The sequence below is a fragment of the Strigops habroptila genome, chromosome 4, assembly GCF_004027225.2.
Source record: "Strigops habroptila isolate Jane chromosome 4, bStrHab1.2.pri, whole genome shotgun sequence".
Classification (NCBI taxonomy): Eukaryota; Metazoa; Chordata; class Aves; order Psittaciformes; family Psittacidae; genus Strigops; species Strigops habroptila.
In genome coordinates, this window is record NC_046358.1 from 12,135,146 (window position 1) to 12,150,376 (window position 15,231).

The 15,231-nt window shown below is 53.2% G+C and overlaps 1 protein-coding gene across 11 annotated transcripts in view; it reads left to right on the forward strand.

Annotated features, from left to right (window-relative positions):
- The first annotated feature begins 396 nt into the window (after positions 1 to 396).
- The window catches only part of NIN (ninein), a 69,736-nt gene continuing 54,901 nt past the window's right edge, over positions 397 to 15,231 (forward strand). For 6 of the 11 annotated variants that reach the window (XR_003991245.1, XR_003991247.1, XM_030484861.1 and 3 more), the window contains exons 1-3: positions 604 to 667; positions 6,468 to 6,671; positions 12,776 to 12,857. Coding sequence is in view for 9 of the 11 variants with exons in the window: in XM_030484861.1 (XP_030340721.1) it covers positions 6,489 to 6,671; positions 12,776 to 12,857 (265 nt within the window). In the remaining 2 variants the exon portion in view is untranslated. Of the gene's footprint in view, positions 454 to 600; positions 668 to 1,049; positions 1,136 to 3,408; positions 3,753 to 6,467; positions 6,672 to 12,775; positions 12,858 to 15,231 lie in introns of those variants that run through there. The other 5 variants (XM_030484863.1, XM_030484864.1, XM_030484865.2 and 2 more) reach the window with 5 other exon arrangements.

A 15,231-nucleotide genomic window follows, 5' to 3' on the forward strand; every position in this document is an offset into this window, starting at 1 on the left:
CATGGGGCAGTCCAGATGTGCCATTGTTTGGTTTTTTTATAATGAGGGGCTGCAGGGCCATGTCCCGAGGGGTGCAGAACAGTGGGGAGCCAGGATGACGCCACTCGGGTGTGGGATGTTAAGAACTAATTTGATGCCACCCAAGGGGAAAGGACAGGGAGGACCACGGCGGTGCGGGACACGGGGCGGACCCCACGCAGCCGTCCGCCGCTGTGCGGGGCGCTGCCGGTGCCGGGCACGGGGCGGGACCGGGTGGTGCCGGCGGAGCCCCGCTGCACAAAGGCCGCCGGTCGCTCCCGCCCCGGGGCCGCCCCGCACCCTCGGAGCCGCCCCTACGCCGTGACCCAATAAACGCCGCCGCATTTGAACGCGGCGCCGCCTTTTTTCCATTCCGTTCTATTCCGCTCTCTTCACAACGCTCCTCCGTGCCGGAGGCACCGGCAGCTGCGCCGGGTGAGCCCGCGGGGGGAACGGGACCGCGCCGTCGGGGGTGGGGACAGACCGGAGCACCGCGGTGGAGGGGTTCACCCAGCCCCGGGGCCGGGGGGGGGGGCTCTGACTGCCGCCGGTCCCTCCTCCGTGGGCGGTTCCGGGGCGCAGCCCGCCCCTTCTAGCCGTGTGTGCGGGGCGCCGGCCCGGGGCGGCGGGGACGGGGCGACCTGGTGAGGTGGGTGCGCGGGGAGGGTTGGGGGGTGCTGGGAAAGGGAGAGGGGTCACCTAGTCAGAGGGTGCGATGTAGTGATGGGGTTTTGAGGACTGGGGAGCCACGCCAAAGTCCTCGCGGCCTCGGCAGTGGGGACCTCTGCACTGGGGGCAGCGGCAGCGGTGGCAGCACCCTGTCCCGCGGTGCACCCCTGTCACCGGACAGCTGGCTTTGGTGGCCACCCTTGAAGAGCTGGGTGTGCTGTCAAATGATTTACTGATATTTGGGTGCTCCGAACGCCCCAAAATGCTGGGAGTCGGAGCCGGCTCTGGCTCAGTTCTCTTCGGGTTTGAGAAGCAGCAGGCTGAGGTTGGAGGAATTTGTAACAGCAGTTGTTTTGTCGTAGGCGAAGTCCTTGCTGTCACCAAGGCGGCAGACAGCATCTGCTGTCTGGCCGCAAACCGTGGGCCCCGTCCCCTGTGGTGCATCCTGGTAAGGATGGGGTTGAGGCTATGAGCCAGGGAAGCCCAAACCCGCAGCCTGGGAGGGTCAGCCACCAGGGCAGGGTGTACCCGGGGTTTGCCGTGCAAGTGAGTGTCAGTTTGGGTGGGTGTGTTTATCCTGCCCGTCTTTCCCATCTGCTCACCAAAACAGGGATGATGGCAGAGGCTCACTGCACGGTCCCCGCAGTGGGATGGGTACATGGCGTTATCGCCGTGATTCAGCATAGACCAGGTTTATCGGAGCCAGCACGGGGCTGAGCTCCCCGGGAATTACTGTATCACTGACTCCCTGGTGTGTGAGGTATCACTGGTTAAATTGCCAGCTTGCTTTGTTTACTTCTGAAATTGTCAGCTTTGTGCCTCTACCTTGGGTTTTATGGCACCCAGGCTCCCCCAGTTACTGCAGTGCAACTCCAGCCCGATTTGCAAAACCAAACCAGATGGGCGCATTGTTTTTCCTTATGGAGGGGAAGGCTGCTGATTGAAAGGCCCTATTACAATGCAAATACTGGGGTGGTGTGAATATTCAAAACGCTGCCTTCTTTTGAAGCTCTTTACATAAATTTATAGTACTTTATATGCCATTGTTGCTTTGCTAATCTGGAGTGGGGCTTGGTTAACAGAATCTCCTTTCTCTGCCAACTTTGGAGAGTTTGGCTGTGTTTTGGGGAGCACGGTGAGAGGTGGCATTGAGGTGCAAAGCAGCCAATGCCAAAAAATTATGGCTATACTCAATGGGGAGGAGGAACTGCCAGCTGTAAAGCTTGACTTTGGTGGTGACCCTTGACGAGTCGGGTGTGCTGTCAAGTGATTTACTGATATTTGGGTGCTTCACTGTCCTTTGGGGTTTTGTTTTTCCCCTTCTCTTTGGTTTCTTGGCATGACCCTTTGTGGATGGGTGTTGCAGGGTGGGCTGAGCTCAGAAATCATCCTGACACAGGCAGTGGTGTGGGGGGCTTGAGGGTGTACACAGTGAATTGCTGCAGCTGCGATGGATGAGATGGTTCATTAGGGGAAGGAGATAATGAGTTAAATGAGACAACCTCAGATCTGGCTTTCCATCAAGGGCTTAAGGGTCTGGTTTTGGTGGCTGGTGGGCATCTTGTCATAAATCCTGCCATTAAAAACTGGGATCCTGGTGGGTTTTTGCCAGTTGCGTTCACATCATCCTAGTTGGCACAAGTGTAGGGAGAAAGGCAAGTTGCTTTTAACCTGCTCGTGCCTGGCCTTGCTCTTCAGCATGGGGTGGATGCTACCAAACGGTTACATCTTGGGGAGTGGGTGCTCGTGTTTTGGAGGTGGCGACGTGATGCTGCTCCACTGGGCACTTACCTGCTTCTAATTGCCAGGCCCTCATTTGAGTCGAGGCAATTGAGTAAGTAGGAGCAAAGCAGCATTTTCCATGCTGTCCCTTGAAGGAGATTACTTGTTCCAGGCCGCTGCCTTCTGTGGAGGACTGGTTGGGATGGAGGCAGGGTAGCCCCTAGCCCTGGAGAGGGGCAGTTGATGGTGCAGCCCATGGGGGCATTTGGGCAGAGCATCCCTAAAATCTCCAGCTTGTGCCATTGAGCAGCTCGCATGAATGCTGTTTGCATTAATACTGTTTTGTACAAAAAAAAAAAAAAAAAAGCATTGTGCTAATTGTAGTGTTTTTACCTGATGGTGCCATTGATTGACCAGGTAATCTGTGTCTTCGTTGGATGGAAGCTAAAGCTTTGAGGTTGGTATTGATTCCAGGCACTTAATATGCCAAGTGGAAATTACTGCTTATGCATATACTGAGTTAAATTTAGCTGCAAATTCAGTCATATCAGGCCTCCACGTTGTGTGCTGTGAAGGTTATCTGGCTCTCAGGAGGGGGTGGCTTTAAAGGAAGGAAGGAAAGAAATGCCAGTGAAAACTTCGTCTTCTCATCATCCCTGAGCGCTTTGCTTCTAGGGACTTGTTATAGGGAGAACAGGAATAAACAATAATGTGGTTGTGACTCCAAGTGGTTGTCCTAAACCTGCACCTTTCTGTGCCGTCTGCTCAAGCCAGTCATTTGGGGAGACTTAACATGACACAGAAGGGCAGCTATAAATCTGAACAAAGTGATGCCCTAAGTGGAGATGGGGAGCCCACAATCAGCTGCTGCCCACCCCTATTATCCTGCTGTGGGCTGCCCTCCTGCATCTCAGCTGCTGGCCCATCTGGAGTGGAGATGAAAGGCTGGGGCTTAATTCAGGCTTTGTGTGCCTCTTGTGCTCCTCCCCTCCCCTCTTAGCCCTTTCTCTGCTGCCAGTCTCCCATCCCCTACCCTGCAGGGCAGCTCCAGTGCCTGGGTGCAGAGGGTGGCTGTGTGCGCTGGGGCTCTGACGCCGCTGACCTCATTATTTTGACTGCTGAGTGATGCCAGGCAGCCTGTGAAATCATCAGGTAGGAGGGTTGGGCTTTTCTTTTACCCCCCTCCCCGAAGCACTGCTGAATAATTCAGCTGAGAGTAGGCATCTTGGGTCACCTTGTGCAGCCGGCTGCCTGCTGGAGCCGGCTTCCTAAGATGGAGGTTGTGCAGGATGCATGCGGGATCGCCTCTCTGCCAGCAGCTTGCTGTTGTTGACTGACTGCAGGTAGGTGAAGAGCATTGTCATTCTTTATTTCTGATGCTTTTTATGTTGAAGGTATGAAATCCCCTCTCTGGGCTGTGCAAGGGTAGCTGGGTCTCACTGAGCTTGTGTGGAGCTCTGACCATCCCTTGCCGTGGGGATATGTGAGGCTGGCGGGGCCAAAAACCTCACCGGAGCTGTAGGGCGGGTTTGCCCCAGGCAGGGACCATGCACCCTTCTCTTTTGGGGATTGTATTCTTTTATGGGGTCCCCAGGGTCCTTCAGCACATCTGGACTCATCTGGGGTAGGTTTTGGGGGCTGCTTGCTGGTATGGCTCTGAGACAGGGTGATCCCAATGTTCCAGCAGCATGGGTGCTCAGGGACATGTTGGGAGGTGGCATTTAGGCTCTTTGTGCAGTCTGATTGGGGAACTGGTTCTCGTGGTGTGGAAGTAGGGTCGGGTGCTGGAGAGGTTTCTGGGGAGCAGGAGGTGGCTGACCCTGAAGATAAGAAGCTCAGAAATGCCTGGGAAGCTCCATGGGTTGGTGTTGCCTTTGCTGTAGGCTTGGCTGTGAGCTTTGGATTGGGCAGGGCTTTCCCAATGCTGGTACCCAGCAACAGCCATTATGGAGCCCCATGTGTGCTGAGCCATGGGTGTGGGTGGGAAATGGGGTTGCTGGCTTGAGAACAGAAAGTAGTTTGTTGCCTTCCTTCTGCTTGCAAGCACTTGAGTTTTTGGGTGCTGACAACTCCTCTGTGACCTGAGCTGAATGCAAATGCATCTGTACCTTCGCCTCTCCCTGCAGTGCTTGGATGCTTTGCTAAGCAAGAGGCATCTGGCGGTGGCTGGAAACCAGGGGACACCAAGGGTTTGAGGCTCAGGTTGGGTGATGTGGGGATGGGGGTGGGATTTTGTCCACTCTCTTGAGAGGTCTGGCGGTGCTGCCATCCTTGCTCATGTCGGCACGGGAGGAAAGACAGCCAGGCTGGGCTACTTCTGTCCTGTGGACCCTGAGTGCTGCTTGGCGCCAGGCCTACATCCCTCAGCAGGCATGGGAGTCTGGTGCTGCTCTGCTGTCATCTACTAGTGTGGCCGGCAAAATCAAGGACACAGCTGCTGCAGTGCTGCCCCGGTTGTTTCCCAGTTATCCAGCCATGTTGGGCAGGCTTTTCTAATTGCCTGTCCGCCATGGGGTGCTTCTGTGAGCTGATGTGATGGCTTACGATGTTCTAGAAGATTATAGTGTTCCTCAAGGTTGCAGTAGTGGGCAAGGGGTAAAATTGGGCTTCACCTTGCAGTTGGGGCAGCTTCGCTTGTTCTGGGATGTCTGTGAGCACTGCCAGTGACACAGACAGCTGCAGGCATCCTGCGATGCCAAGAGAGATGGTGGCAAGTGGCTGCTCCATAGCAGGGCTGGACATTGAGGAGGTCTGGATAGGACCTCCTCTTTGGGAAATCTGGATGAGATGACCTGCAGCAGCACTGGCAAAACAAAGCTCACGCAGAGACTTGGCTGGCTCTTGTGCGATGGTCTGAGGCTTGCTGAGCATCCCGGGGTACCTAGTTGTGCCCTTGGGGCACTGGGTCCCTGCAATGCCGGTTGCCACTGGTGCGCCCTGTCGATGATGGCTGTAGCGCCTGTGCACGTCTGCTGCGGTGGCTGTGCATGCCAGGGCTGTGTCATGGCACTGGGTTACACTGCTGCTGCATTAAGCCAGTGGGGAGCCCGGCAGCCAAGCTGGGTAATGGGATGCCAGCTGAATCCTTCATTTCAGACAGGAAATTTCCCTCCTTGTTCCCTGCCAGAACAGTTCCTGGGGCTGTGATGCTCTGGTTAGCAATGGGATGAGAGAGATGAGAAATTGTTGACTTGGAGGGGAGGGTGAAGCTCTTGGGCAAGTGGTAAGGAAACCACCTTGGCTTTGTTTGCTGGTGCAGGAGACCAAATATGTTTCAGCTGCCTCCATGCTGGGCTCAGCTCTGCTCTGGGGCTGGGTTTGCTGCCATCCTAGCAGTGTCCCCTGTCAAACAGTTCTCTGCCTTCAGGCAGGGTTTGACATGAAGTACGTGAAGGAGAACAGTGCCATGGGACTGGGCAGTGATGCAGCAGGGGTGCGCTGGAGTTGTGGAAGAAAGCAGAGATGCTGCACACTGGCATCAATAGGGCTGACAGTGTGTTGAGGCTCCCTGAACTCAGGCCAGCATGAAAATGAGCATATTTGGCACAGAGAGGTGTTTCGTGTTCATAGAGGGAGGTGTATATGGTGGCTGGCTGGCTTGAAGTGTTAAGATGGGGGCAGAGGCAGTGATTGGTATCTCCTGCCCTCCCCTCTGCAGGTAGAGCCCCGTGCTTTCCTCCCTGCCACTGGTGAGCTGCTGCTGCTGCTGGGATTATTGTTTATCTTCTCGCTAAGGCAAGCAAAGCATCACCTGCAACACCTGGGAACCAGAAGGGCTCAAGGGAGCAATTTTCCCCTGCAGCTCCTCAGCTGCTCCAGCTGAGACACTAATGGAGACAGCGTGGGGTGGCTCTGCAGGCTTGTCCCCTTGGTCTTTCTGCTGTGCAACTCCTGCCTTCACCTAGTGGGACGGAAGAGGATGGAGCAGTGGTAGGGCACCAGGTTCACTCACTGTGAATAAACAGTGTCGTGGGCTGCCTCCGTACCAGCCCTTGGGGTTTTTAGACTGTGCTGTGGGCAGTGTGATTGATGTTAACTGGCTCCATCTCTCCCTGCAGGTGAGTGTGGCAGGCTATGGGATGGATGAAGCTGAGCAGGACCAGTATGAAGCTCGCCTCAAGGAGCTCTTTGACAGCTTCGACAGCAGAGGCACGGGGTCCCTGGGGCAGGAGGAGCTCACTGACCTCTGCCATGTGCTGCACCTGGAGGAGGTAGCCCCGGCGCTGCAGCAGACCCTCCTCCAGGACAACCTCTTAGGCAGAGTAAGTCTGGGGTGATGGTGGGGGACAATGGGGGGATCTGGGGCCTGGGAGCAAGGCAATGCCAGGCAGCTGCTCCTGTGTGCATGGGAGGGTGATGGAAAGAGGCTGAATGTTTGTAATCTGTGAATATCCAGCACCCCTGAAGCTCTGGGGCTGCAGGACTGGCAGTGTCTGTTGGTCTGTTCAGCAGGGTGGGCACAGGGCAGCTTTCCGAGAGGGGGTTTAGTGATAACAGGGAAGGAAACTGCTCATTATGTATCTTCCTTGACTGGAGGTAGTCTGAAACTCTCAGAAACAACCACTGTGTGTTTAGCCTTGTGTGCCGGCATTGCGCTGATGCACGGTGTATTATTCCAATGTCCAAGGTTAAACAGAGTGCTGGGTCCCTGCTGCCCTCACACTGGTGCTGGTACTCAGCCCAGCACATGCTGGTTCACACTGCATATGTGCCCCCAGCACTGGTTAGTGCTGCTTCTGGTCTGGGTCATGTCCCCAAACCAGCTCACCGGGTGCTTGCGCAAACTGCAGTGCTGGGGAGGTACAGCCAGGGCTTGAGCCTGTGATTTACCTTGACTTAAAGCTGTAGTTAAACTGGTGGAGCCACATGCAGTTATGCACGTTTCTCTAAAGAAGAGACTGTTGTCCAACACCGGCAGTCACTGACTGAGCCGCCTTTGTCCACCTTACCTGGTGTTGGGTTTTGGGGACCAATGGCTCCTTCTTCTGCAGGGCTGCAGCATCCCATGAGCCTGTGGAGGGGAGCTGTGGCCAGTGAGCACACCATGCTTTCCAAAGTGACTTTTTCAGTTGTGGTTATACCTTTATAGAGTTAAATGCCAGGTTGTTGAGAGGAAGCTCAAAAGCCTAGCTTGCCCTTGGGGGGACTTCCATGTTCAGCATGGATGTCCTTGTGTTTGTGCATTATCTCTTTCCCGGCACACTGTGCTCCCAGTGTGTTCGACGCTTCCCTCAAAATCACCCTGAAATCCCATCACTGCTTATTAATATCAGAAAGTGCGGAGCAGAGCAGCTAGGGCTCTCAGTAGACGTGAGCTAAGCAGCCATCCCAACTCCAGTTTCCTATCAGTCTGCAGCTTTCACAAACCAACTCCTTTAATGAACAAAGCCTCCTCTTCCTTGCCTGCCCTGGGGCATTAGCTCTTCTGCTGACAGTGAGCAGTGCTGGAGCACAGATGGGTCCAGGCAGAGGTTTCTCACCTTTGGAGTTGCAGTGTGGCATTTGCTCGTGCACTGGAGACTTCCTGTGTTGCTCAGACATTGTGAGCTTCCGCTGCTCAGATGCTGTTCTCTGGCTTTGCTGCTTGCAGGATAGTGGGATGGAGGAGGAAGGAAGAGCAGTATGAAAGATATGGTTGTCGTGGCTGATCAGGGCTAAAGCAACAGTGCTCATCCCTGTGGCCTGCTCAGAGTGAGTGGAAGGCAAAGTTAAATGCTGTAAATGCTCAGCCCAACGGCACCAAAAAGCCCCTGCTAAAGCATCCCAAGTGCTGTGTCATGCTTGCCCAATCCCAGCCAGGAGCTCCATCCTTGCGAGCTGTCCCATAGCACAAGACATCCTGAGGAGCACTTTTATTTCATTCCCCTGCTTTGTCTTGGGGGAATGGTTCTCGTTTACAACCTGTGACTTGAATCGTGCCAGAAGAATCCATTTCCTGTGCTTCCTCCCATCTCCCCGGCATTTGTGCTTGTTAGCACCAGCAATGGCCCATGTCTAAGCGCGAGCCTGATTTAATAGCTGTCGAATCCTCTGGGTTTCCTAGGGAGCTCGTCGGGAGAATAGCAGCAAACACGTTGCTCCGAGTGCAGTCTCCTTGCACCTGCCCTGCCAGCTCCTTGCTGCAGATGGTCCCTGTGTGTGGTGGGAGCAGCCTTTGTTTGCCTGCACTTCCAGAGCCCCGGTTTTATGGGAGGGCACCGGGGAGGGGGGCGGCGGTGGCGGAGGGACGGTTTTGTCTGCTGAGGGGCAACTTGGTGGGGCCACGTGCTTGCTTTTGTGCTGGGGGCTCTGCTCTGGGGATGAATATGCTGTGGTGGGGCTGCCCGGTTGGACCATGAGCCGTGCCAGCATCCCAGTGAGGGGCTGGACACGCTGCATCCCCGGCACGCTCTGTGCAATGCTGTGGGGATTAATGGGTACACGCTATCTCTGAGCTCCAGCGGGGGTGTGCAGATCCTGCCCTGACTCGCAGCAGAGCCAAACCATCCCAGAACCACTTTCCCCATGAGATTGCGTGCGGAGGCGATGCTCGCAGCAATTCCTAGGGTTCCTTGGGAAGGCTATTTTCTCTGGCCCCTCACACTTGACTGCAGGACTGAGAGAATACATACAGGCATGTCCTCCTTGTCTGGCCTCTGAGAGGCTTTGCCCATTAATTAGCAGCTAATGCAGAGTGGTGTCTTGGGGACAGTGTTCATGGGCTGCAGGATGACTGTGGTTATGTGATTTGCAGGGATGGGGGTGAGTTGGGCACTTCCTGACCCAGCACAAGGACTGTCCTCAAGCAGAGATGGGGAGTTCAGGTTTTACCCTGCCCCAGTCCTGTTGCATTAGCAAGCCTGCAGCAAGGACACTGTGGCATAGGGTTTTGCTTTGCTTGTCACCTCCTTTCAATGCTTTGGCTGGTGATCTCTTGCAAATATACTCCCTCTGAGCCAGCTGTGATGCTGCTCCCCTTAACATGCAGCATCTTTTTGCATGCCAGGCAGGAGACTTGGTTGCGAGATTGCCCTGTTCCTGTGTCTTCCCCACCTGACATTTCCCTCTGCAACCTTGTGGTTGCTGCTGTTAGAAAGGGTTTGCAGGCAGGGACAGGGCTTTGGGAAAAGGACGTTGCTTGAAGATCAAGGAGAGGGAGCTTGAAGACACCCGTGCTGGTTTGCTCCAGAGTCTGGGGTTGCAGACTGCTGCTTTGCATTGCAGGGACAAATAGTGAGAAGCAGCAGGTAGCTTGGCACATGCACACTCTCTTTCTAGTGCTAATAAGTCACAGCTTCATAGGAAACTTGCTTTAAAGCCGGAATTGAGATTTCTCAAAGGTGCTGGGGTTGCTCAGCAGCTGGCAGCTTGGTTGGTTTCTGATTACTGTGGGGAAGCTGGGCTTGCTATGCCTGTGTTGGCATATTAGTCTTGTTTGCCTCTGATTTACTTGTTCTAGGGAAAATTCTCCTCTCTGGGGACTTAACATGCCTGCAGCGCTGTGCAGAACCCTGGTCTCACTGGGGTTTGCCAGGATGTGTGTCCTGTGAGTTGGCACAAACATGTTCCATGTCATTGCCTCCCGAACTCTGCTGTGTTCAGGCTGGTTTGGATCAGCCCTGCTGTTCAAGGCCCCTGCGAGCAGATGCACAACTTGGAAGTTCTGAAATACCCCAAATCTAGTCCAGCATGTTGAAAATAGTATTAAACTTCAGCACTGCAACAGTGTTTTGCTGGTATATGCTTTCTGTCTTGTGTTTGTAAAGCTTTTGGGTTAGCTTGAGTGTCTGAAGCGGTTTTCCATAAGTGGATGGTGCTTTTGTGCTCTCCTCCCCAGGGCTTTTAGGCCTGTCCTTTGCTGGGAATATTCTCTAAGCAAACCCAAAGGTTGTTGCTGTGGACTTGTGCCTGCCCATGTGGGCTGTCACGTCCCTGAAAGTGCCTGTGCACAGGCAGGAGTGTGACTTTGCGTGCCAGCACGTGGGTGCTGGAGGTGTGCTGACACCAAGCACACACATGTGGGGTGTTTTGTGGTGTGAGCATCACCTATTCTGTATCTCCCCAGGATGCACGTCCCCACCTTGGATGCACACTGGTGTTTAAATTGGATGGGGATATAGAACGAGAACATTGCTGAAGAGCAGTGGCAAAGGTTTTCTTTAAAATACTAGGCTTTCTTTAAAATAGGAGGCACTGTAGTATTTGTGGCTTTGCTGTCAGGCAGGCCGCCTTGCCTAGCTTGTGCTTGAGCACAGCTCTGATTTGAACAGTTGTATTTCTCTAAGTACTCTGTGTACACACATGCAACATCTGACCTCAAATGTGCACCACAGACAGATACTGTTTTTCCTGGTTATCTGGTGTTGGGATGGGCCAGAAACTTTCCTAAGGAAAAATACCCCCCTCTGCTATCTTGGGCTGTATCTCCAGAGTTGGGCACTGCTGCGCAGAAGGTGTTGTGGGACCCTCTGAGCCTGTGCAGGTGCCTGCTGTTGGGTCTTGCTGCTGCTGATTTGCATTTTAAATCCTGCTGTGTAGCTGACCAAGGAGCTGGCACGGGGGGGGCTGGAGGTTGGCCGCCTCCTGCCTCACAGCCTAATCTTCCACGGGCTCCTTTGGACATTGTGGTCATGGTAAAATCATTCCATGGCCTCGATGCCGGAGCCATCTGTCCTGCGTGCGGCTGTGGCAGTGAGGGCTCAGCCCCCCTTCTGCCTTCCTCCCCTTCATTAGTGCTTCTTGGCAAACACAAGTTATGGGGCTTGTTAAGCAGAGCAGGTTACATGTCAGTGGTGCTCTCTGCGCCTGCACAGGTGGTTGTACACATGCAGTGTGTTTGCACGAGTGATGCAAAGTGATTCTTACTTTATTTTCTTACTACCATGAGGTCCCATTCAAACCCAGTCCCAGCACCTATCCGAGGACCAGCTCTGCCTATCCCCGTGGCTGTTGTCACTGTTCCCTTCCTGAGAAGATCCCAGTGGAGGGGACCTGTTTTTCGAACGCCCTCATCTTTTATTCATGCTCATTTAGTCTAAATGTCAAGTTTTTTTTAATCGGGCAAATTCTCCTATCTCTGTAAACTGTCCTTTGAAGTACACCAGTGTTTGGAAATGAATGGCAGCAATTAGTATTCAGATGAAGGCATCCTTGACAAGTTTCTTTGCTGAACATATTTCTAACTGTTTAATTACTTGGGGAGCGTGTGTTTTGAACCACAGAGATGATTGGTACCGCATGAGCTGCAGTGCGAGGTGGTCCGCTGCATGGCGGCCCATGCCTGAGCCCCGAGCTCATCCCTGCCATCCCCTGTCTGCCAGGGAGCATGATGTTCTTTTTTGGGGCTGGCTGGACCCCGAGAGCAAGCTGGCAAACTTCAGACCTGGACTTTGATTTGCTTCTAATGCTGCTCCTCCACAGTGTTAAGAATTCTCTCTGACTGCTCCTCGTGCTGGATTCACAGCAACAGCTTTGCCAGCAAGGGCAACCTTGGTGGGTTCTTTAAATGAAGTCTCTTGTTCAGTGTAAAAATTCTCTCCAGGATTTATTTAGCCAAAAGAAGTCATAGCAGCCAGCTTTGTCTCGCCACTGACCCATGTCAAATAGCTTCCCCAGCTGTCCCTGGGTTTCTGTCCCCCACGGCTGGAATTGCTGACATTCCCCAGCGCAGCTGTGAAGGATGCTGTAGCCCCTTTACAACTGCTCATGGTGGTGAGGCAGGAGGCTTTCTAGGAAGGCACAGATGGAAAAGGAGGGGGGAAAAAACCCCAGTGGTAGGATCATCCCTCCTTGTTTTTCCTGTAGCCATGCTCCACACATGGTATTTCCATTCCAACCCTTTTGGAGCTGCAGCAGGCAGGAGTGCCAGGATAGGGCTGCCTCGAAAAGGACACTATTTTCTGCTATCCACTTTAAAAAAGTGGTTTCTGAAGCTTAATTAGGGCAGTGAAGCATTTCCACAGCTGAATATCTCATCCCTGGTCAGGACTGGTATCTCACTGTAGGAGCCACTGGCCCTGGCCAGGTCATCCCAAGCAATGGAGATGCTCCCTGGTCCTGGGGATGTATTATTTCATTGTCTTGCTTGTAAGAAAAACCCAACCCATGCATTAAAGCAGTGGCTTTGAGTCATTCTGTGATAGCAATCATCTTTTTTCCACACACTCAAAGATGCTGGTTGTGTCTTCATGTGTCATTTCCCCAGGCCCCAAGTCTGAAGTTCAGTCTTGTCCCTTGCTGAGGTGGTTGGCAGACTCAGGCATGCTCTTGTTTCAGTGTGGTGGTCTGAGTGCTTTGCATTGCTGCCTATCTTCCTGATGGATTATTAGCATGATATTTAATTTTCTGCACCAGTTGATTTCTTCCTTTCTTCCTTTTTTCCCCACAGGTCCACTTTGATCAATTTAAAGAAGCACTTATCCTCATCTTATCCAGAACCCTGTCAAATGAAGAGCGCTTCCAAGAACCAGGTAAATACTGAATTATCTAAAATAGTATATTTTTCTTAGGCAAAGCAGACATGGGTGGCTGTTACAGAGGAATTTAGAAGAGAAAGTGCTTTTTAGTGCTGAGATAGGCTCTTCTGCTTGGATGCCCAGACCTAGGGAGAATAGAGAGTTAAGGTCTGTTGTGGAGCCTTGTACAAAAGCATTTTCTGAGCTATTAGGTATTTATATCCCATTAGCACGATCTAAATGCCTGGAGAGGCATGTGATGTCTGTGTGGAGACCCCTAATGGCACTTCAGATGCTCAAGATGTCCCAAGGCTGCTAAATGTGCTGAGGTCTCTCTATCTCACAATGCTTCCAGTGGCCAGGGATGCTTTGGGTGCTCTCCAGCTGCAGCAGATAGTTAGGGGCAGGCAATCAAATGGCCACTTTATTGCTGTGGCTGCTTTTTTCCCAGCCAGGGCTGGCACATCCCCTTGCTCCCTCCACTCGAGTGCTTTGGCTCTGAGGTGGTGTGATGCAGGCACAGAAGCCTCAGCTCAGCAGAAGGGCTGAGCCAGTGGTAGCTGCTGTGCTCCTGCTATGCCTCTGAGGGGCTGGTGACGGGATCTGTCTTGGGGCACAGCAGTGCTTTACTGGAAACCTCTGCTGGCTTTGGGTGTTGCTCTTTGTTGTGAAGATTGTAAGGGGAAACTCTGCAAGACCTCCTCCTAGAGATGGGCTGCTCGGCACACAAATACCCCTCCTGTCTAGCACTGATTTGCATTATTTTTCTTTAAAGTTCATGCCATTTCCTTGTGTCTGAGATGAGCAGGGTGAGGTCAGACCTGTAGGAAGCTACTTTGAGGTGACTGTTTCTCCTAGGGGTCTGAACAAGATGAGCCCTCTGACAAACCAAGTTGGGACTGGTTGGAGAAACAGTGGGTGCTGCTATTCCTCGCTGTCCTGGTTTTATCTTGCTTTGTTTCAGCGTGCCTTGAAAATGTGGCTTTTTAGACTCTTGGCAGGAAATGGGGTCACAGCTTTGGTGTGCCCCCTCCTCCCTTTCTCTGTGCATGTGGGCTGGTGGTGCTGGGAGCATTGGGGAGCTGTGGAGTGAGGGCTGAGCCCCGGTGGCTCCAGCTGGAGCTGGGGGGCTGCAGTCTGCCTGCTGTCACACCTGTATGTAAATCCCTAATCCTGCCTTCAGAGCAGCAGAGCTGTGAAATCCCTGAAGGAGAAAACAGCTTAGCAAAGGGGGAGAGGGGAAACTCCAGGTTTCCTCTCCTGGAGCATCAATCTCAGCTGGAGCATCCTCCACTCGAGAGCGCAGCCTCTCAGCAAAATTACCGCTCTCCCCATTAAATAGGCTGCAAAAACTGCAGGGCCCCAGAGATGCAATTGATGGATTACTTTTATTTTCCACCCCTCATTTCCAAAGCTCTGAATGCTTAGAGGGACGTGGGTGATGACAGCACTTGCACCCGGCATCCGTTAATGCAATTTCCCAGCACAGGTCAGTAGATGCTCAGGAGCGAGGGGGGAGTCTCACCAGTGCCTCGCAAGGGGTCAGGTCTGCTGTGATCCCTTCCAGCCCCTCAGAGAGGAGCTGGCACAGAGCAGGAGGCAGCCCCAGCACCCCAGTGAACCAGAACTAATCCAGCGCTCTGCATTTATTGGGGAATCATGTGGCTGAGAAGCTCCGGGTTGATTTAAATATAAATAAATCTTCCAGAAAGGGCTAAATTTGGGATTATTGCAGGGGAAATTACAAATGCAGCTGGCAAGAGGCTGTGTTGGAGCTGGAGAGCCCTCCTTGGGGACACGTTTGTCAGCTGGGTCTTGCACGACAGGTAATCAAAGGGCATGCAGTGCAGGTAGGGAGCCTGCACTAGGCAGGCCTGGGAGGCATTTATTTTTAATGTGTTTTGACAGGTCGGTTAACGCCAAAGTCTTTGCTGCTTTTAATTTAGATCAAACTCGAGATTTGGAGAACAAGCTGCTTTGTGCTGTTGGTGTCAAACTGTCAGTGACTGTGGAAATGCTGGTGTTACAGCCCGCCCCGGGCTTGGGAAAAATTGAGTTAAGAGCTCCAAATCATATAATTTAAATGAAAATTTAATTTGGGGGAGGGGGAGTGAAAGGCACGCAGATCTTAAAGCTGTTTGCTGCATCTGCAGAGTTTGCTCTGCAAGGAAGTGGCTGTGTACCTTGATGATGTGGTCTTACTCAGGGACTTGGGTGATTGAAACATCCCTTGGGGACAATTGGAGGGCTTGTGTCTTTGCTCTCCAAACCAGGTGCCCCCCTGTAGCTCCCAGCCAGCCTGTGGACACAGGCAAGGGGCCCTGGCAGGGGAAATATCCTTGTCCCCATGGGTGCAGCGCAGCTTGCTTAGGGAGGATGGCTTGGCACA